The 23774-nt window shown below is 35.7% G+C and overlaps 1 protein-coding gene across 11 annotated transcripts in view; it reads left to right on the top strand.

The window, feature by feature from the left end:
- PKHD1 (PKHD1 ciliary IPT domain containing fibrocystin/polyductin) overlaps nucleotides 1–23774 on the top strand; it is a 405020-nt gene that overhangs the window by 167705 nt on the left and 213541 nt on the right. For all 11 annotated transcript variants that reach the window (XM_036218764.1, XM_036218741.1, XM_036218730.1 and 8 more), the window contains 6 exons: nucleotides 112–168; nucleotides 420–550; nucleotides 10503–10615; nucleotides 11889–11994; nucleotides 16512–16646; nucleotides 22578–22713. In XM_036218764.1, the coding sequence (XP_036074657.1) occupies nucleotides 112–168; nucleotides 420–550; nucleotides 10503–10615; nucleotides 11889–11994; nucleotides 16512–16646; nucleotides 22578–22713 (678 nt within the window). The remainder of the gene's footprint in view (nucleotides 1–111; nucleotides 169–419; nucleotides 551–10502; nucleotides 10616–11888; nucleotides 11995–16511; nucleotides 16647–22577; nucleotides 22714–23774) is intronic.

Here is a 23774-nt window from a genome sequence, read left to right as displayed (position 1 = left end):
AAAAACAAAATAAAAACAAGCCACACCCCAAAGAGGAAATAGTAACGCAGTGCTCTTCCTTTTCCTGGGTGTCATAAAATGGGCTGAAGTAACATGATCTTTTGTTCTCAGGTACATACTTGGAGACAAGATATATTCCTTGGGAGGCTATTCCTGGAAGAAAAAATGGTAAATATATAAACTGATTTTAAACTTATTAGAATCTTTTTAAATTGTCATATAATTTATAGGCAGGCCTGAAGGATGAATGTTAGATATCTTAAATTCATGGAACATATTAAATGTTATCTATGTTCATACACATATATATGCATTGTGTGAACTGTAATGTGTATTTGTAGAAATAAGAGTGTTGAATTGTGTAAATTTTAATTACGTTTATAAATCCTTTGGGTTTGATTTATCTTTTCTTAAATTAGACTGGTCAGAACAGGGGAATATAATAAGAAACAATGTGATCGTCAGTGTTTCTGGCACCGAGGGACTCTCCAATCCAGAAATGGTGACACCATCTGGCATCTATATCCGTAGCCCCACCAATGTTGTAGAGGTAAGATTTTCTCCGGAAAGGTCAGAGCTGAGACGGCATACAGGTCACTCTAAAAGTTATTTGAAGGGACAGCATCAGTAGTATGGTATAAAATGTTTACTTGCTACACACTATTGAGAAGCTAATTTATGATTGTGTTAAACAAGTCCTTTAGGTTAAATGTATTCCTTTCAGAATTCCCATGAATGCTCTGATACAATATCTCTGAGGAGCAAAACAAAGTAGATGTTGATTCTTTTCTGGTCACTTAAATTAATGCCAACTAAAATGTCTCCTTAAGCTATGCACTGTGGTGCTGATTTTTGTTTTGATTCCAGTTTTAATTACCTATTAAGTCTTCACTGTCTTACTGTGTTAATGTGGTCATAGCGTTGCCCTTTAAAAGTGTCAAAACTGAGAGTTTATAAAATCATGAGATGTATGAGTCATGTCAGTTTCCAGGATGAATGAACTACACTCTGATGGCCTTGAATTTTTACCCCATTATTTAACACAACTTAATGTTACTTTTTCTCAGTAAATTTATCTTTAAACATTTTAAGAAATTAGTTTTTCTGGTATAACATAGATCTGTGAATAAAAAATTGCATCAGAGCAATGGGAAAGCCACTTAGTTTCCCTTTTTCCAATGATTTTTTCCCATTAATATCCTACTCTTCCAGGGCACTCCTCTGAGCATCTATTGTATCATGTCAATTATGCCAAGTTTCTGAGTTACTGAGAGAATGAACGTCTCTGTCTCTCTCTGGTCATTTGTTTTTAATTATTTTCATCTGAATAACCCCTAATAAAAGTCATGGTTATCTCCTCAAACCTCCTCCAGACTGTTAATTATCTTTTTTCAAGCATAGTACTTATACACCATTTTAGGTGCCTAATGGGAGCAGCTAATATGCCAGCAAGAAAGGAGGCAGAACTACGTGGATCGAAGGAAACCAAATTCTAGAGTCAGAACAATGAGAGCAGCACACGACTTGCTGGTGACTACAAGGCTTGTTGCGCAGCTATGCCAGCAAGCTTTGGGTCCTAAAGAGCTATGTTACTACATACTTTCTCGGGTAGCAAAATCTTGCCTACCTTGAAATACCTAGAGGAAATTAGACCCTCAGGGTTTCCCAGTGCATCTTCCTTCACAAGGCTGGACTGTATCCAAATCCTGTATTGAATGCCAGGGGTGCTATCCATTTGATTGTGCTTCTTTGGGTCTTAAATGGTCTCTTGGGCAGGTGTCTTAGACACTAGCCAACCAGAAGTAGAATTGAGCTGACTATAGATCTGCTGGTGTGGAGAACCAGAGGGCCACCTTAAAAGCTCATAAGTCACCTGAGCATTTGTAGACTGATATATGAAATGAAGCTCAATCAGCAGTAGAATAAACTGAGTTCAAAACAAGATGTTTGTTCCCCTCAAGATGCCTTCTATCTTCATTCATTTACTTTTCTCTTATCTATTTCACAAAATTTAAACAAGTACAGTGCACAATATTTCAGTTTACTGAAGTTTCAGTTTAAGCCAGTAGTATATGTTCATTAAAAATATTCATTAGATGTGTTCCTGATATTTTCTTAAAATTCTGTAGTTCTCTTTTTATTAGCTTATTAGCTTTTCTACCCTAATAGGATGTCGGAAACACAGTAGTTTTTCAACACGAATTAATTGAACATAATGAATGAATGAGTGTAGGTATAATTCCATAATTAAAGAAGGGGGAGAAGAAAGAAGAAAGTGAAGCATAGATTCCAAGATCCCACAATCATTTCAATGACTGGAAAATAACGTCTTTAATCTGCAGCAGCATTAAAACCCCGTGAAACTCATCTGTCAGTGTTGAACCTTGCCTAGTCCGCTCCCATCTTTCAGCCATGCTACTGGTGTTCTGCTGTGCTCTCTCTTGTGTTCTATTGTCTGGAATGTGCTATTTACTAAGGAACGAGATGATAACTGCTCATATGTGGCAAAACCTAAAAATTGTGAAATGCTTTTGACCCATAGGGCCAATGAAGTTCATTTCAGTCACTGAGTACACAGAAAGTTAGTATTTATTAAGTGTGCCCTATGTGGACAATACACAGAGTACTTTAAAAAATATATTTTAGAAATATACCTTTATTCCAGAAAGACAATAAGGAAGCTACGATAACAATATGTGGTGTGTGTGTGTGTGTGTGTGTGTGTGTGTGTGTGTGTGTCTATGTGTGTATGTAATGTGTGGAACAGAAAAAGATGTGGCAGAAAAAACTTCCCCCTTCTAGGGTTGTTCTGATATTCAAGGGAGAGATGTTTCTTATTCTGAGGAACCGTTTCATGGGTGGTGGCTTTTATGTCCTTCTATGTGAACGGTTTAGAGTCAAACTGCCCCTTAAGGGAATGCTGTCAAGCCCTGTGTGTGCTCAGTCTTTTTGATGCCATCTGCCTTGCTTTTTGGTTTTCTTGCAGTCTGGCAAAATATTTTTGAGACCCACTATATTACTATAATTAAATAAGATTTTTCTTTTTTCTTTTTTTCAACTTTTAATTATGAAATAATTTTAGACTCAAAAAGTTGCAAATATATAACATAGCATTTCTGTGTGACTTTCACCCAGCTTCACCCAATGATAATGTAATCATAACCATCACCTCAGAGTAATAGCAAAATCAAGAAATTGAATTGACATTAGGCAATAGTATTATCTAAACTAAAGCTCATATTTAGACTTAGAGAGGATGACTTAATCCTAGTACCTGGGCAACCAACCCTGCAAGCCTAAACTCTCTCTTCCATCCAAATGAGTCTGGCCTTGAAACCTCTGACCTGGTGGGCAGGCAGTGAAGAAACAGAATTGATGCTTAAGTTTTGCAATGATCTGTGGTTGAATATTATTCCCAAATTGCCCTGACCCAAAGCCAAGGACCAAACATATAGCTACAGCACATGGAATTTACCTTGATTTCCAGTCAGCCATCTTTACAGTTCACTCGCCTTTAACCCTGCATAGTCCAAGGGGATTTCAAATATGGTATTCCTTTTTAGTTTTCGTAGCCATAAGTGGTCTGTCTGCCTGCTTCCCTGCCCAGGCTGCAGCTGAGCCAAGTCCAGGGAAGTTTTTCTAAGAAACAAAACCTGATCTTGTGCCTTTTTGCCAGTGAGGATTCAAGCCTGATATTCCCTTTTGAGTCTCCAGGGGACTTGTGGTATTCCTTTGTATATTCCTTAGATAGGCCTTTTCTATGCTTTCCAAAAACAGATTGGTACTGTTTCTTCATGCATCACCTGTAGCTCTTAGAGAACTCCATTTCCTCAGCAACTCTGGCTTCTCCCTTTATGGAGATTCCTTGTTATCTGTCCAGAGGCTCCCCCTCTGTAGTAGACATAACCTATGTCAACTTCAGGCTGGAAAATATCTGATCTCAAACAATGAGGGCCTGTTCACTTCCAGAACTCCAGAGTGTCTAATATTTATGGTGTAGGAAATTTCCAATGACCAGACTCTCGTACGGGATGGTCCGCAGAAAAACTCTGAAGATGAACCCTTTGGAAACACCCATTTAATCTGAGGAGAATTTGTTCTGGTTTGTGAATCGATTTTGTAAGGAACTCTGTGTTTAAAGGCTCTATTTCAGTTCTCTCGCTCTCTCCACTCAATAGCTAATGTATATTTAAGAGCTGCCTGAAGGGTTAACTCACTTTTTTTTTTTTTTTTTTCTAGTGACTGTAGATGCATACCTTAAGGAGCCGGCTTACTTGAGCAGTTAATTTCTCTCTGGAATTTCTCTTGCTTGAATGTCCATAATACATTGACTTCCACAAAAAATTGATTTCCACACAAAATTCCCTGCTTGCCTTAAACCTTTCCCCAAAAGCTACCGGCTGCCTGCATAAAAATGTGGTTTTTCCTCATGAATCATTTGTAGCATACCCAATCAGAATGGAGAGTAAAAGAACTGGGAAGTAATGTGACCCAACTGTTCAGGTGATTCTTTTAAAAGAAAAGTGTGCTTCCTCAGCTAACAGATGACCAAAGTTGCACTATCTTGTCCAACTATAAATGCACTTGAAAAACATTTATATATGATTATTCAGATGCTCTGTAAATACTAAAGGCACTAATGTAGATGATTCAACAAATATAGTCATTTGCTCAAAATATGTGCTCTTTGAGTGCCTGTCTGACAAAGGTGATGAATAAGGATGTAGCTCTTGCAATGTATTCATCAAACATTTGAATTTTTGCCCTCCTGGTAGAGTCTTGGTAATGAACTAGCATTTGATTGGTAATAAAATGGAGGTCTATGTCCAAATGAGATATCACTTCTAGCATCTAGTGCACCTTTCTCATTGCTAGTATACTTGCAGAAAAGGTAACTGTTTAAGAAGCCCCCATCTCCTACCCCTCAGTTCTTTTATACTCATGACCTATCTCATGACTCACAGGTATGGTAGAGCTACAACACTCAGCACAATCTGTGCGGAAGGTGGGCTTCATGTACAATTTCATGAGGAAGTTTCCAGTTTTGTAATCATAATTGAGAATCAACAGCTATGTTACCTCCTTGTGTACCTAAGAGGGCTGAAGAGATACATATATTGGGCATTTATGTTTGCCAACTCAGTGACAGAAATTCTTCCCAAAGCCAAGAATCATGAGTGCATGTCATGTGTTTCCAGCATGAGGGAAGAATTGAGATAGCTGATTCAATGCTAATAAATATTCTTTTGAGGAATGTCTAATGCCAGATTGATTGTTTAAAAAGATATGAATACCCTCTTTGTAAAGAATGACAAAGCATTCTTATTTTAATTACCCATGTTTTTATATTTAAGTTGGTCTTCCCATCAAAATTTGGAGATAGGCTGCTAGAAAGTGGATGTGGATTATTTTGACAACACATACCTCCAGTCTAAACTGTAGAGTTTCTCAATCGTGGAAGTATTAACATTTTTAGTCAAATAATTCTTTGTTGTGAGAGGCTATCTTCCATACGCCAGCATCCCTGGTCTCAACCCATTGACTTCCAGTAGAATTGCTGTACCTCCTGAGTTGTGACAATCAAAAATGTCTTTAGAGATTTCCAAATGCTCTCTGGTGAACAAAATCATCTTTGACTGACAACCACCACTTTAGACTAGGCTACCTCAAAATAATTGGAGTCTGAGAGATGACCCTTGTTCCTTGAAGTCATGTTAGCATCTTCTATAGTAATTCAACATTACCTAAAATGATACACAGAAGTTACTTTTGCTGAGTACCATGTGGTAGGTGAAATGTGTGATTAGAATTTTAAATCAGAATATTTAGGAAACACTCAGAATCCAAAATATCAAAGCACAGGAGAGAATGAGCCTCTGGTCCACAAAAGAAGAAAACAGTTCTGTAACTGAGAGAGAAATGGAGTGGCTGGCTAATTACAAACACCCAGGATGAGAGAACCATGGGGCCCACATTGAATAACATGCTAAAGTTAAGGAAACAGCATTGATAATTGTGTCAGGAAGTGCTGGCTACCCCACCAGGTCCTGGCTGCTTCCTGCGGGTCCTCACTCACACTTCCCCAAAGGATGAAGGATTGAACTACTTGACATTGGTTCTTATTGTCACAGGAAGCAGGAGTTGAGTATTGGTGGTTTTAAAACAACCTATTTTAGTTTTTATACCATATTAACTTTGCTTGGTTCTGTGTGTGTGTGTGTGTGTGTGTGTGTGTGTGTGTGTGTAGCAGAACATGTAGCACACCACAGAGGAAGAGGCTTTTTAAAGCCTCCTTCTGTAGAGGGTACTGGTGTGTTATGACTGCCAGTTGGTCATCCAGGTTCAGGGAAACTACCTTAATAATACTTAAAGTCCTTTCATTAGGAATTAAATTTGATGAAATATTATTCCAGAGTGATTGAAGCTATGGGATGAAATGTGCTTACTCAGCCTAAGGATAAATCCAGAACATCTAGAACTAAAAGGTTATGATTGGAGTTGTTACTCTCTATTCTTACTTCCTCAGAGTATAGTAAAACTTGAGCTGTGTAAAAGGCTGTGAGAAAGAGCTCTGTTCCTGAGTAGGTAAGAACGTCCTCCTGTAATTCTTTTTTTTTGTCCCATACCACCATGTCCATATATTAAATAATAATCAAATAACATTTATTAAATAATGATATAAATAAAATAAAAGTTGTAGACAGTCTCAGATTTTTCTTCTGTCAGTTGCTCAACATTCCAACGTCAGTAGCCAGACCTCATTAACTTTATGTTTAAGCCTGGATAAGGTTCAATCTCTGTAATACTAGAGTTTTAGGACCACTGTCCTCATTAAATGCACTCTTCAAAATGTTATGTTTTTTCCTTCTTAGTATTGGGAATTGGCCAAATCCTTACCCATATATCTATCTCCCTGTGCACTCTGAGCTGAGGTTTTTTTTTTTTTTTTTTTTTATCCTATGTTTTTTGGGGGATGAAAGGGATTTTTATATTGTTTGGATTTTTGGTGTGAAGTAAACAACTTCTTAGTTCAATCTGACCTAAAAATATAATCTTCTATTTTGGGGAAACCTGTATTTATGTAGCACCAAACACTATCACTGTCTCAGTCTTGTCTACCAGGTTACCTCGTTACCTGGTGCCTGAAGGGTTAACTCACTTTTTTTTAGGATTATATAAATGCATACTTCTAAGAACTGGCTTACTTGAACAATTAATTTCTCTCTGTAATTTATCTTATTTAAATGTCCATGATACATTAACTTCTGCAAAAAATGTTCAATGATTTGTTCATTATCAGGAAGGCCATAGCAAACTCTCCCATTCTGCCCTTGACCTGGTGATGTAACTGCATTGTACTTCTTGGTTCTGAGTCTTGACTTCATTTCTCTGTTCTAGACTATGATTCCTGACACATTCAGGCTTAGACATTAATGAAGCTAGCTCTGACTCTGTGACTTTGGAAAAGTTACTTAATATTTCCAAGCTTTCATTTCTTTGTCTGTGAAATTTAATAACACATAATTCAGAATTGTTGTGATATTAAATGAGAATCTGAAATCTGGTACCTGGACTGTAGTAGCTTCTCTATAAATCTTTACTATGAGTATTATCATTATACCTGGTCATAACTTAAAAGAAACTAAAGGTAAATTATTCTAAGGGAAAGAAAAAACTCAACACAAAGTATAACTTGCACTGAGTTAAGCAACTTTTTTGCTGGGATCTGGTAACAGATTTCCACCCTAATATTCTAGGTCTCTATTTTTTTTCTTATTTCAACAGTGGCTTCCATTTACACTGAGTTCTCAAATAGCTCATGACAAGATTGCCAGAAAATGAATTCTTCTCAGTGTTTCCCTCCTCTTTGATCTTCTCCTAGAACTCTTTATCACTAGACAGTACAGTGTTAATATCTGAGTCACCTCTAGAGAAGTAGTTTTCGAATAAGGGTCAAAAGATCACCTGCATTAGAACCGCCAGTGGTGCTCAAGAGTACAGAATTCTGTCCCTTATCCTTTCACCGCGCCTCAACATCCACTAAGTCAGAATATCTGGTTGAGGGTCCTAGAAATATGTATTTTATATACCACAGGTCAGGGTTGCCAGACATACCTGGCTGAATTTAAATTTCAGATATATAATTACTGAGTAATGTAAGTATGTCTCATACAATGTATTTGGAACATACTTTTACTTAAAAAGAGATTAGTTTTTTTTTTAATTTAAATTGACTGAGCTCTTCTTTCTTTTGGAGGGAGGGAAGAGGGAGGGAGGGAGGGGGCAGGGAGGGAGGTGAGGGAGGGAGGGAGGGAGGGAGGGAGGGAGGAGGGAGGGAGGTAGGGATGGAGGGAGCGTGGAGGAGGGGAAGGAAGGAAGGACGGAAGGAAGGCAGGAAGGAAGGAATGAACGGAAAGGAAGGAAGAAGGAAAGAAGAAGAAGCACGACATAAGAAGAACTACCTCAACCATCCCTCCTCCTACTACTCCTCCTCCTCCTCCTCCTCCTCCTCCTCTTCCTCCTCCTCCTCCTCTCTCTTTTCTTTCTTTATCTGGCAAACCTACCCTGGGTGCACACTAAAGTTTAAGAAACTGTTCTAGCAGGATACTCATAGCATAGTCCTCCTGAGCCCTGTATAGAGGCAACTATGGCTCCAGAGTGTTGTTTTTTTAGAAAGATATTTAATGCCTTTTTGGGCTGCACAGCATTATGATCCTCCCTGCTCTCCATACTCTTTTCTTTGTCCTGATGCCAATGTTCAGGATGAGCTATCTTAGTCCCACAGTGCATACTCTTAAGAGACTGAGTTACTCACAGAGAGGACACGCTGACATTCTTTTTCTCACCATCCAGGCCCTGGAGAATCCCCAGGTGATCAGAGATGAAGCCACTGGGGATCCCTTTGTCCCTGTAACACAGGCTTAAGCCTGAGACAGGCTGAGCAGCCTATTCTTTAACATTTTTTTTTTTTTTCTCTGAATAGGCATAGGCCTCTTAGCCTTGGACAGGCCTCTCAGGCTGAGAGAGGACAAATGCACACAAATACTAATCCTGCAGCTTGATCTATTGGCCCATCATTCCTCCCACTAAAACAGGGAACAGCCATCCTGTCCTTGACTTTACTGCCTGGAGTTAAGAGGATGCAAATTAAATGTCTGAAAGGACTAGGCCAGTATCATAGATAAGTGAAGCAGGAAGGGTGGGACTATGGTAAAATAATCCATAATCTAAGAAAAGCAGCCTCTCCCCTGCCCCTTTGTTTTAGCTCCAGCTAATCCACGGCTATCTTACAGAAATTTGGGCTCAGAATTTTTTAAAAACTGAATTTTTATATCGAGTCTCGATTCGAAGTGTTAGAAACAAAATAAACATCAGGTAGGCCAGGGAAAATACCTCTGTGTACAATATTAGACTCTTTAGGGAGTTATTTTTTAATTTTGTCTTAAAATATATTATATTGCAATGAACATATTATAGGTACTTCATTAAATTTATAAAGAATATCTCATTGTGTCTAGTTCAATTGAAATTAAAGCCCCAAACTTATATTGTCTAATGGAGAATTTATGTTTATATAAGCATAAAAGACTTTAAGTTATTTAGATAGTAAATTTCATAAATATAATAAGGTGATTGTAAGGTTCCTCCACTCAACAGAGTCTTACTCATGATTAACAGGCGTCCTTTATTGAAAGGCAAGTGGACCTGGGAGAGGTTCTCTGGTCCCGAAGAAACGGGCCAGAGAAGTCGAACCCGGGCAGGGTCAGGGCAGGGTTTTAAGGGTCACTTCCAGGAAGGGGAAGAGTCAAAAAGGCAAAAGCACAGCGTGGGGCTTTTTCATTGGTGCAGCGGTTTGGCGCCGCTGAGTGTAGTCCTGGCACCCGTGGATTGGTCCATGGGCCTCAGGTGGCTAGCAGGCGGGAGCTAGGGGCGGGGACCTGCCCCTGGGGCCTTTTCCAGGAGCGCTGGCCTTACAGTGATTAAATGATCTAATCAGTACAAAAGTACATTGAGGAGATTTAAGTTGTATTTAAACTCAGAACTAAGGCATAGCTAGTGCAATCACTGGCTTTCAGCCCATAGCCAAAGTACTGATTCGTTCAAAGGATCAGAGAGAAGACTTTGTGGAGACTTTGCTTTGTGGTATGCCTTTGCCTCTGTAAATTCTTGCATACACGAAGAGGAGAGCTTGGATTAGATGACATACGTAAGCCTGTCACTGTTGAAGACACTTTAACATGAGATGCCAGTTACTGAAGTGGACAAATTACAGTCTAGTTGAGCTGCCTGAAAGAAGAGAAATGAGAATATTTTTGATTCCTAGGGCTGTGTGGCAGATCGGTGGGTGGTAAGTAAATGAGTCCTTAAAAGAATCAATATACCTCAACAAGAAGTGAATGGAAAAGAAGAATGAGCACAGATGAGTCTTTCCAACAATTTTTGTAGATAGAATAACTATTGTATACGGAATAACTCTTATTTAATTATCCTTATTTTCATAGGGAAATAGGGTGTATGCTGCCGGTTATGGCTACTTTTTTCATCTTGTGACCAGCCAGACATCACAAGCTCCACTTCTCTCCTTCACTCGCAATACTGCACATTTTTGTACAAGGTAACTTTGGGAAAATTAATCTACATTTTGGGTATAAGTCCTATATGGTTTAACATTTTTTGTATGACATTCAGATAACTTTTGATATCCATATGCTATTTGATGATGCACCTTTATAAGCATTTTGGATCATAGAGGTGTGATGGCGAAAGGAAGGGAAAGGGAGAGAGAAGTCACTTGAGAGGGCAGCAAGACAGAGTACACCTTTTGTGGCCAGAGGATAATTTAGTAGAAAGAGCAATTAAACTTCTAATGATAGTGAGCAATTGGAAATCTAGAGTGCCTGGGTTTAGGAACTGACTTGGGAAATTAGCTTTGGAGAAGAGGTTCTTTGCCTGTGACTTGTATACTGTAAGATGAGAAGGGACTTGTTTAAAGTTCTTGTTATATAGAGGATAAGGTCATCTGCTAAGAACAAGGACTGGGAAACATGGTGAGATCATGGGAAAAATGCGGACTTCAGAGTCAAAATCAGGCCCTGATTCAAATCCTGACTTTACTCCTCGTAAATCACTTTTTTTTTTTTTTTAAGTCAGATCCCTCATTTGTAAAATGGGGAAAGATCTACATTAAAAGTTTGATGTGAAATTAGGAATGACATACAATTCATCTAAAAGAATACCTGGAATGTAGTAGAAACTCAATAACTGTTAACTACAAATAATTATGAAAATAGTATGAGAATACTGCTATAATAGAAAATGATAAGAAGAGTGAAATAAGTATTAAGAACAATTGCTATGCCATGTCGAAGTGTCAGCTGAGGCTAAGATTAATACACGTGTCTTGAAATCATCATTAAGATTATAAAGTTTTTATCTAGCAGGTCTTAGCAGCCCTGGAATGTGAGGGAAGAAAGTATCCAGGAGACCACAATGATAGGGCATTTTAGAAAGAAGAACAAAAGTTAGGGCAATTAAAGGTACTTGTATCCACATTCCTACAAAGAGGTAAAACTAGAAGGCAACTGATAGAATATCAGGGATCACATTCTAAAGGGCTAGAGAAAGGTGTTTGGAGTCCTGGGAAGGGTGTGAACCTGGAGATGGGCTGATAGAATAGAATGGGATCATGGCAGTCGGCACCTTGTTGAGATCCAGTAACAGATCACTAAGGGAAACAGGAAAAGCTGAGGAATGAGCAATGATAGGGTCACAGGTTATTCTCCACTCTCCCCTATTCATTACCTTTACCTTTATATTTTCCAATGAGAAAAAGTGAGTGTTCAAAACATAGAAATTGGTTGAATTTCACTCTTTGTTTTGCTTTCTAGGTGTGGTCTCTTTGTATACCCTAAATTTCAGCCACCTTGGGATAATGTAACTGGCCCCACCTTGTTCCAAAACTTCATGGTTTGGGGAAGTGCAGGTGGTGCCCAGGTATGTTTCTTATTTTTTTATTAAAACCATCATTTTTTTATGGTGATTTATTATGGATCATTTTTTAAAGGGGCATGATTTGCTGCTGGGGGGAGCATTGCAATATTAGAGTTTTAAGGCGCAAACAGCATTATAGGTGTCTGTGGAATAATACTGTTAAATGAACAAATTCGTAGTTAGTAATCCAGGGTTAGTTCATTTCTTTTAGGGTGACTTTTCAGTAGATCTCATAGAGAACAACAGAATTATACAGATTTACAGCCAGGAGGAATCATAGAAGTCAACTATTCATCCTGTTCCACACTTATTTAGAGATGAAAAAATTAAAGCTCAGACAGTAAAGGCATTTGTTAAATGTCACACAGTTAGTTAGTGGCACAACCAGGAGCAGAATCTAGACTCCAAATGTTGTGCATTTGATACCCTAATATCTTGGCTAATACATGCTTAAGTCTTAAGAAAAAGTGCTGTTAATCATTGGAAAACAAAAATTCCAGCTCTAAGTGCCAGTCTTATGTTTATTAATGAGCCAAAAATTTCTTTTATTTTGCTCAAAAGGGCAAAAAAAAAAAACCCAAATCATATTTAATAATTTACTTTTCATTATCACAATGATTTCTTCCAGGGAAGATTTGTACGCTATTAATAGCAACATATAAAAATTATCCAGGGTCAGTATTTGCTGCTACATGGAGAAAATTACATAGACTTGGTCTCTGCCACTTATAAATCTGAAGTCTAAAATACATAAATGAAGAAATGTGTTCATAGGGCATTCAGGAAACAGAGTAAAAACATAAAATTAAGTCACAATAAGAAAGTCAGACATTTATTTCATATATCCAATAAGATAAAGCTGTGGATGGGGAAAGCCCAAAAACACAATATTAGGGTAGCTGACAGGAAGAATTTTAATTGTATTAATGTTTAGTTCTCATTTAATTTTATGAAGTACTTTGTTTTCTTTAAGCACTGTTACTGTTAAGGGTGACAAATACTGTAGGAATATTTGTTGAATGCCCTCTATGCAGAGAAGCAGTTCATGCCTTGCAGAGGCTTAAACTTTCACCATGCTGTTGAATAACCTTGTTCTGAAGGAAATACCCTAATAAAACAAAAATATTAAAAGATGATCATTAAAGTCAGTTTTCTCAAGTTCTGTAACCAGAAGTGCTAAATCTATGAAAGAAAAAATGTATCCTTAAAGACTGAACTCGTGTGCACCCAAATTTAATCAATCAAAAGGTGCAAATAATGGGAATGCTTTTGAAACTTTATTTTATGAGGAGAGTAATTAACGTGATAGCAGTGAACTTAAAATGTAACTTCCCCAAAAACAATCGTGAAAAAGGAAAAAGTAAGAGGACTTAAATTTTCCTATTTCAAAATTTACTACAAAGTAATAGTAATCAAGATAGTCTGGTATGGGTGCAAGGATCGAAATATAGGTCAATGAAATAGAATTGAATCTGGAAATAAACTAATGAATCTGCTAATTTTTGACAAGGATGCAAAGAGCACTACATTCTTTTCAATGAATGATGCTGAAACAAATTCAGAGCCACATGCAAAGGAATGAAGGTGGATCCTTACCTCATACTATTTACAAAAATTAACTTCAAATGGATAAAAAATCTAAGTGTGAAAACAAACACTAAATTTCTTAGAAGAAAACGTAAGGGTAAATATTCACAACTTTGGATTTAGCAAAGAATCCTTGGATAAGATACTAAAAGAATTAGCAACAGAAGAAAAATAGGTAAGGTGAACTTTATCAAAATTAAAAATTTTAATATTTCAAAGGATTCCATCTAAAAAGTAAAAACATGAACTATAGAATGGGAGACAATATTTGCAAATCGTATATCTGATAATGGGCTTATATCTAGAATATATAAAGAACTTTTATAACTCAACAATAAAAAGACAAATACCCCAACTAAAATATAAGCAAAAGATCTGAATAGATATGTTTCTTAAAAAGTTACACAAATGGCCAATAAGCATATGAAAAGATGTTCAACATGATTTGTTATTAGAGAAATACAAACCACAGTGAAATATCACTTCACACCCACTAGGATATTAGAGTCAAAATGATACCATGTGTTGGTAAAGATTTGGAGAAATTGGAACTCTCATACACTACTGGTGGGAATTTAAAATTGGTCTAGATGCTTCAGAAAACAGTCTGGCCATTCCTCAAATGATTAAATATGAAAATAGCATATGATCCATCAATTATCTTCCTACACATATATTCAAGAGAAATAAAAACATGTCTACATAGAAACTTATACACAAATATTAATAGCAGCATTATTCATAGTCAAAAGTTGAAAGTAACCCAAATATCCACCAATGGATGAATGGATAAATATAAGGTGGTATATCGATACCAGGAAATATTATTCAGTCATTAAAAGAAATAAAATTGTGATATATGCTACAACATAAATAAACCTTAAAAACATTATGCTAAGTAAAAAGAGTCAGTCACAAAAATCTATGTACTATATGATTCCACTTGAATGAAAGTCCCGAATAGGGAAATCTCATAGAGACAGAAAGATTAGTGGTTGCTTAGGGCTCAAGGATATGGGGTTTCTTCCTGAAGTGAAAATGTTCTAAAAATGATTGTTGTGGTATTGCACATGCCTAAATATACCCAAACCTTTCAACTGCAAACTTTAAATAGGTAAATTGTATAGTATGTGAATTCTATCTTAACAAAAACTATTTTAAAAATACCTAACCTCCTACATATATTTCCATGTAAACTCTCACATAGTCTCAGTTCCTATCTGTGTGATTTTATGCATAGCTCCTAGTTTTTGCTGTCATTCATAAATGGAAACAGTAACAGTACCTAAAGGATAAGTTTGTTTTGAGAGTTAAATAAGTGCCTGCATGTAGAGTGCCTAGAAGATTGTACAATAACGGCTGCCATTATCATTGTTAGTAAGGAGATTGGGTGCTGATAGATCAGTGCTGATAATAATGTCTGGAATTTGTAACATTGAGAAGTATCTTCTGTGTCATCAAAAGGTACATGGTGTGTAAAAGTCATAAACTTTCATTATTATATATATCTGTATCTGATCATTAGACATAAGTGTCATGTATATTGATACTTAAACAGAATATTCTATTAGGTAAAATTTCTTTTGTAAGTAAACATAAATTTATATCTATTTGTTAATATTGATAGATATTTTTGAGGGGGAGGGATACCATTATTATTATTCTTATATAATAAGAAGGAGATAAAATACTTGCTAAAGTCCCACAGCTAAGAATTGTTGGAGTCCAACTCAAGCAATCAAACTCTTCTGTATATATGGTAACAAAAATTGAGAAAAATACCTCTCCTCACCATGTCTCATAAATGCAGAGCAATTCTTTTAGAAGAATGAGATGAGAGTACATTATAAAAGCTATATTTACACCACAAATTGGGGCTCTTTGCAATTGTGTGTTGATTTTCTTTAAAATTTACAGGTTTGCTAGTCAATATTAGCTGTTAGCTGTTTTTGAACATGAGTATATTTTCCAGAACTTGAGATGTCTGTAATTGTGTAACAACTGCTATCGTTATCAGTTCAGGTCATACCTATTTTGTTTAAATAAACCTCTGTGACTTCAAAGATCTATCACTTTATAAAATCTTTCGGTGCATACAAAGTGGGAAATGCAAGCTATCTAGTTCTTGGAAATTCAAGCACAAAGACTGATTGAAGGTAGAAGTATGATACTATGATAAATCAAGGCTACCTTGGCTTTAATTAATAGGAAACTTGCACATTAAGATATGACTATTATCATGAACTTAATGGAAAAAGAAATGACTGAGTTGGGTTAATTGCTCATCCTAATTTCTACCCTGATTTTAAAGATGGTTGAAACTGAGACCAAGAGAAAGTTAAACATCTTGTTCAAGATCACATTACTAATATCATTGCTAGGTAAAAATGAAGGGTTCTGTTCCCCAATTTTATCAAGCTAATTTAGTTAATGCTTGATCCCGGTTGGGCCCACTAACCCAACTTGTCATACGTATATATTCGCATAATATAGTTTGAGTTGGCAGTCATGCTGAATTACTAATTTCATATTTATAATTTTCTGACAATATTAGTTAATATATACCAAAGTGAAGTACTGGAGTTCTTGGATGCTCTGTTTTTCTCCATTAATTTTGTGTGATTTGGTAATTGCAAGTTTAAATATGTGAAGAATTCACATTGACCTTTTTAACCTGTAAGTTACAGTGAGGAGAAATCAAAAGTACAGAGGGGATATTTCAAAGGGGACTAGTTAGTGCTGACCTCATGGCAACTTTGAAATCTCTGTACACGTATGGATGGACAAAAGCTGCTTACATATGGTATCACATGCTTATTTATACTTAATTAGTAATTAAAGAAGCTACAGGAAACCTGTAACAAAATTAAACCTCAGACCTTTGCCATAACATATGCTGGTTTTTTTTTTTTTTTTTTTTTTTTTTTTTACAGATTTTTAGAGGTAGCAATCTTCACCTGAAAAACTTCCAAATTTATTCATGTAGAGATTTTGGAATTGATATCTTAGAAAGTGATGCAAATACTTCAGTTACTGACAGCTTATTACTTGGTCATTTTGCCCACAAGGTAAGTACCTTACTCTGGTTGTTTTAGGCTGTCCCTCAAAACAAAATCATATGTGCTGGGCTCCCTGGAGATCCAGGATTTGTAATTTTAATAGCATTCTTTAGTGAATTTTGTATTTAATTGATAAAAGTTGGAGGAGCTCTTTATTCATAGCAGTGGTGATATTTATAATAAAATTCAAATATACCCAAGGTTTCAATGTTATGAGTCAACGTAAATCATAAAAATCATGAGTACTTTGCAGAATTCTTATTTGATAGCGATTTAGCATTATTATTCATACTAATTCAATGATACACTTAATAATTTTAGATTAATTTACTCTAATCTCACAAAGATTATAGAGTTCCATGATTCCATATTTTCTCTCTGCATTGTGGTTTGTCAAGTTTCCACATTAACATTCTGTTTATAGGGTCCTTACTTTATTTAGAGTGCCTTCCCTCCCCCTCAAAAAAGGTTATATAAATTTTCATTATTTGCTATAGTATATTATAGTTTCTTATGTGATTCCCTAATATTTCTCTAAATGTGGTGTTAAAGAACAAAATTAAACTAAGTAAATTTGACGATCTAATTGGCTTTATTAAGTGATTCGCGAATTGGTTGATATCCCATCTAGCAACTAGAAGGGTACTCTGAGGGGTTGTACAAAATGGAAAGTTTTTATAGGCAAAAGGGTATGGCAGGGGAGTTATTAGCAAAAGAGAAGAAAGGATTACTTGTAAACCAGGTCATCTTTTTTTGGAGAGAAGGGAATGGCAGGGGTTTCATCTTGCAGATTACCTCACTAGTCTTGATCAGGAAATTTCAGACTGGTAGATTTAAAATTCCACCTCTGGGAGAGGCTGAAACAGTGATTTGACTTAGCAAAAGTGATTACATTTTGGCCTGTTGTTACTTTTTTTAACAGTGGTTTTCCACATGATCAACATCAACTGTAGATGACTCCTCTGCCACTGCAAGGCCAGGGTACCTTAATGTAGATGAGGCAAAGCAGCCTTCACAGAAGAAAAGTACTAATTCTCCATAATGGAAGTTTGTGGTTGCCATTGGTTTCAGTAGGCTTCAGGCCTATAATGGCTCCTCTCAGGTCTTGTTTTTGAAAGAGATACATGAGAATTAGTATTGTCATAAAAATCATAGATGAAAGAGATCTACCCTACTTTTGAGAACCAATGAAAGAGCATTCTCCTTAATTTGTTCCCGAATGTTCTGGCCAATAGAAATTTAAATAATAATTGGTGACTTTTATACTCCCTTTGGAGAGTATTTCATAGTTATTAACATTAAGATTGAAAAAAATCATTTTCTTACTTAAGCTACATTTTCCTATATTTAATTCTCAAATTTACTTAATTAAATCTCTTGAACCATCCTTTATAGGAGAGAAATACCTGCCAGTTTTTCCTTTTCTCTGAAAGGATTACCACCTTGAGAGATGACTCTTCTTTTTAGACTGCAAAGTTTTCAAGAGAAGATGGGGCCCAGATTGAGATTCTGTGATATTGGTAGATCAAAGCCCCTTAAATTTCTCCCAAATAACCTTAGAGGAGAAGCTAAAAACAAAATGCCCATCAAGCTGTATAACTGTCCTGGTAAATTACTATCACAACATCTTAATTGATGCTAAATAGACATCATAATTAATGGGAGAGTGACATAAATTAAGATATAAATTTTGACAAAGGGATGCTTATTATGAAATAATAAAAAATAATCACATCCCTGGGGTGTGATTCACCAGGAATGCAATGCAGCTGATGGCCTCTTAGTCTCTTAACAAGTAGGTGCAGGACAAAAGTCCCTAGATAAAAAAATGTCAAACATTTTCTTTTAGGAGAGATCTGGATCCTGGTTAGGCATCCAAATTTTAAAGCCATGCTATTCTAGAGCTAATTATTACCTAAGAGTTATATAGTTAGAACTCCAGAATTTACAGGTAAAGAAATGGAGGCTTTAGGAAATCAAATGATGGCTCAAGATCCGTGCCTAGTAGTGTGCAGCTGGGACCGATCCCCTGGATATCTTCTCACTTCTGGTCAAATATTCTTTCAATTATATATAGAAAATAGCTTTGGCAATGAATATTTATTAAGGCATACTCCAATATTTCCTAAAGTGTTTTCCATGGAAGACTAGCCGTCAAGAGAGGGTCTGGGAAAAGAAAGACTCTTAGGTTGATTACATTTAGGATATGCTGCTTAATATACCTCCCATTCCCTAAAATTTAGATTGCATATTAACATGCTAAGGGCTCTGCAGATTCTTAGGTTTAAAAATAAATAAGAAAAATATCTCTAAATCTTTATTTAATACAATATTGCTTAGATTAATTTGAGAACCACTTTATTAACATATGAAACTGTCAGTTGTTAAAAAAAAAGAAAAGGATATATGACCTCCATAGCTGTGGAACCGTGATTTTAGCCTCTGTTCTTGTGTCTGACATGCCTGGAGGAATTAGGATTTTTAGAGAATGTAGCTTATCCATTCTTAGACCTTGGTGGCACACAATTATCAGCGAGTCATATCCTAAAATAAACATTAATTTCTGGAAGAACTTGTTATTATTAGAAAGGGTGTTTTTCTTCTAAGCATATTTGAGGACCCAACATTACTTTTATGCTGTCATGGGTAGAATAACTTCCAGTGAGGACGGCCTTAATATATAAGAAAAAGATGTGCTCTACCATCATTACGCTGTACATCCTAGTTTGGTTGTGCAGTTTGTTTATATACTTTCCCCCCTGCCTTTCTATCTCATTAGCATCCCCTTTCATACTCAAAAATGTCCCACTTTGGTTGCAAAGTATGGTCATCTTACTTTTGGAAGTATCTGTAGAATGATTGCTTCTTTGTTGTGATTGTAATCAATTCGAGTAGATGATACTACTTTTAAAAATATCTTATTCAGACAGGTGCTGATGAGGTTGCTTCATTTTTCCTGTTTCTCTAGGGGTCCCTTTCCATTTTCACTGGTGGATTTGGCTTCCTCAATTTAAACCTTTCATCTTTTTGTTTCTCTAAATTCTGTTGTAGGGCCCCTTCACTTCTCAGTATACTTGCTCTCCCTGGGAGAAATCTCATTTTCTCTAGTGGTTTCAATTACCATTCACATGCTGATGTCTTCCATATATTTGCATTTATTTCTGCCATCTCATTTTGTGCTTTCAGTTCGTGATCAGTTTTCTGTTTGTTTTTTCTACTTTTCAAATTTGATTTGTCTTGCATTAAATAATATATTTATTCATTTGAAAGTTATTCATTTTTTGTGATTAATTTAATTATTGGACTTAAATTTTTAACGTGCTTGGTTTATCAAGTCTAAATTGCATCAGCACTGTTAAACTTTATCTGTGCAATTCAAGGACCTTAAACTCTTCTTTCTTCACCCTCCCATCTTAGATATTACTTTTCTCTGGTATTGCTTCTGCTTTTTAGATAAATGTTTTATGGAAATACAATATTTATGGAGAAAACTGCACAATTACAAGTGAAGAGCTCTATAAGGCTTTTGAAAAGCTAAAACCATGGACATACCACCCAGATCAAAAAATAGAACATTACCAGCTCCTCTGAAGCCCCTTCATGCCTCCTAACATTAAACCAATCCCCAGACTCCTCAACTCCCCCAGCCAAAGGGGAACCATTGTTTAGACTTCTATAGACATAGATTGATTTCAAATCTATTTTTATAGAAATGAAATCATAGAGCATGTAATGTTTTTGTTGCTGTTTCTTCTGGCACATTATATCTGTGACATTAATCCATTTTTTTATGTTATGATAATTTATTTTCCATTTGTCATGTAGTATTCTACTTTATGACTATACCACAATTTTTAAAAGCTATGTTGACATTGATAGACATTTGGTTATTTGCAGTTTGGGGTTATTATATATAATAACGTTACTAATATTCTTCTACTTGTCTCAGTGTTCATGTGCATGTTTCTGTTGAATATATGCCAAATTATAAAATTTCTGAGTCAGAAGCTTTAGTAGATAATACCAACCAGCAATCCCAACTGTTTACACTTTGCCAGCAGTGTAGGTGAAGGATTTCACAGCTCCATCCTTGAATTTCTCTTCACCAACATTCTGGATATTTCCTTCATGTCACCCAAGTATTGGAACTCATGCTTCTGATTCCCATGTCTTCCTCCTTTCTTATTGAACACCTCATTTAGTAGAGTGTAGTCGATAATAACTTCCTTACAGAGTGGAGGTCTTTGGAAGGTAAAGATCTTGAGCTACAAATGGATTAGTGGATTGTTGGGGTTAATTTTGTCTTGACATTTTAAAGGCAATGCTCCATTGCCTTTTAGCTTCCGGTCTTGAGGTTGAACAGTTTTAAGGTACTCTGATTCTAGGTCTATTTATGTAACATTTTAGCTTTTCCTTTTTGAAAGTTTTTTTGGATCTTGTCCTCATTCCTGGTAGTTTTCGTTATGATGTACTTTGTGTGGCTTTTTGTTCTAAACGTGGTGTTAGGCACTGGGTGGGATCTTTTAGTCTTATTTCTTAGATAATTCTGTAATTCTGTCCTCTTTATTTTCCTTTTTTTATTTTGAAATTATTATTATTTGAATATTAGACCTCCTGAATTGCTTTTCTAATCTTTGTTATTTTCTCTCTGATTTCCTAATTTATTCTACTTTGTAAAATATTTCCTCAACTTTTTTTCTACTGGATTTATCATTTCTGCTCTCTTGTTTTATTCTCTTTTATTTTTTTGAAAAACGCCTTTTTTAGATTCTTGTTTTATGGATATATTTTTTTCTCTGAGGTTATTAATGATAATATTTAAATTTTCTTCTGATTTCTATGCTGGCTTTGTCTTCACTGGGTTTCTTTTCTTTTTGTCTCTTTTAGTCATTGTCTTTCATGTTTGAGGTGCCTGGCAAGGTGATCCTTAGATGTACAATTATTTTTAACAGTGGGACTGACTTGATTAGATTGAGTTTGTTGAAGAGGTTTTGTGGTAAATTCTGGAAGCAGTTTTTGTTTCTGTTTTTTAGACTTTTTAATTTTTATTTTTATATTAGCATACAGTAAAATTGACTTTTTTGATTTACGGTTCTCTGATTTTTAACTTATGTATAGATTTATGTAAATATTATCACCACAATCAAGACACAGAGCAGTTGCATCAACCCCCCAAACCTCCCTCAAGCTCCATCTTTGTAGCCACAACCTCCCCTCACATCTAACCCCTGGGAATCACTCATCTATTCTCTGTCACTATAATTTTGTCTTTTTGACAATCATATAAATGGAATAAGATAGTGTGTAACCATTTGAGACTGACATCTTTCACTCCCAAATGCCTTAGGGATTCATCTAATTTGTTGCAAGAAGCAATATTTTATTCCTTATTATTGTTAAGTAGTATTCTGCTATAAGGATATACCACAGTTTCTTTAACCACTCATTTGTGAAGGACATTTGAGTTGTTTCCAGATTTGGTGATTATAAATGGAACTATTAGAACCATTTGTGTAAGGTTTTTGTAAGAACATAAATTTTCATTTCTCTAAGGTAAACACCTAGGAGTTAAATTGCTAGATCATATGATAATAGTACGTTTAATGTCATAGGAAACTGCCAAACTATTTTCTACAGTGGCTGTACCATTTTGCACTCCCACCAGCACTGTAGAAGAGTTTCAGCTGTCTTCTATCCTTATCAGCATTTGGTATCACGATTTTTTATTTAATCATTTTAATATATGTGTAGTACATATTTTCATGATCTTTTATCATATCTGTGATTTGCAAATATTTTCTCCTAGTCTGTAGCTTGTCTTTTTATTCTCTTAATTATTTTTATTTTTGCATCACAAATTATATTTCTTGTCACTCATTCTCTTACTTTTTTTTTTTTTTTTTTTTTTTTTTTACCATTTTTTCCCCTTCTAAATCACAGGGAAGCCCGTGTATGTCAGCTGGAATCAAAACTCCCAAAAGATGGGAACTGATGATATCTAACACAACCTTTGTTAATTTTGATCTCACTGACTGCGTGTCTATCAGAACCTGTTCAGGCTGTTCTCGAGGACAGGGTAAGTTGATTAAATAGATAAGGCAGACAGTAAATAAGGCCAACACTCAAGTAAATATGACATATAGTGGCAAAGCCTTTGTGATTCATTATTTATTTCAGTTACAAGATGATATCAGTAGAAACTCCTGCTCAGATCACCTAAAAGCGATCCTCGAGGAGGCAAGATGCTTGTAGTGTGGCTCCTACAACTCCTCATTTTTTTCCTGTAATAGAATTTATAATTAACATCATTTTGGTTCCATGTCTCTGTTGGACTCTGAGCTTCACAAAGGCAGTGATCATGTCTCTCTTGCTCAGTTTTATCATTACTACCCAGTAGCCTGGTTCCTAATAGGTTAATTGAATGGAGTTGGATGGATAGACATGTGAATATAAACTAACACACATGTGATCTTTCCTGAAAGAGCCAGATTTTAATACTTTGTATTCAACAGCCCAAGGCTTGTTGTATGTACAAAGAGAATCATAGGAATTTTTGTTTACTTGTTAATCACATCTCAGAGGTGGTGGGTAATACCTTGGAGGGCCAAGGTGAAAAGAAGTAGAGAGCAATCTAGTTGATTTAATCATTGTAAACAGCCAAACAAGTAATTTAAGCAAATATGCTCTTGTGGTTTGAGTCACCAATTTAGATAATGGTTTGTTTTTTAATTAAATGAATAATCAGCAAATCTCTATTTTTATTTTCCTGTATAGGCAGAGTCAAAGACTGTTTTTAAAATTTTAGAAATAATAATAGGAATAAAAAATACCTTATGACATTCACTTCAAATCACAACTCCTCAGTTCTTTAATAGCTTCACCATTTTATATCATTCATAAGACACTGAAAAAAAAGAAACCACATTACATCTAATTAGCTCTAATCCTTTCTCATTGGATAATCTTGGCTGTCATATTGTTCATTTGTTTAAAAACTGTCTATTCCAGGTTCTATTTAAGGAATTGGGGTGTACCAAGATAAAAAACACATAGTTCTTGTCTTCCAGGAGCTCTTAATATAGACACAAAAGTAACTGTTTAATTCAGTCACTGTACTAGAGTGTGATGAGTACAATT

This window comes from Rousettus aegyptiacus, unplaced genomic scaffold, assembly GCF_014176215.1.
Source record: "Rousettus aegyptiacus isolate mRouAeg1 unplaced genomic scaffold, mRouAeg1.p scaffold_m13_p_1, whole genome shotgun sequence".
NCBI lineage: Eukaryota > Metazoa > Chordata > Mammalia > Chiroptera > Pteropodidae > Rousettus > Rousettus aegyptiacus.
Note: the sequence above shows the minus strand (reverse complement) of the source record. Positions and strands in the feature narration are given on the sequence as shown.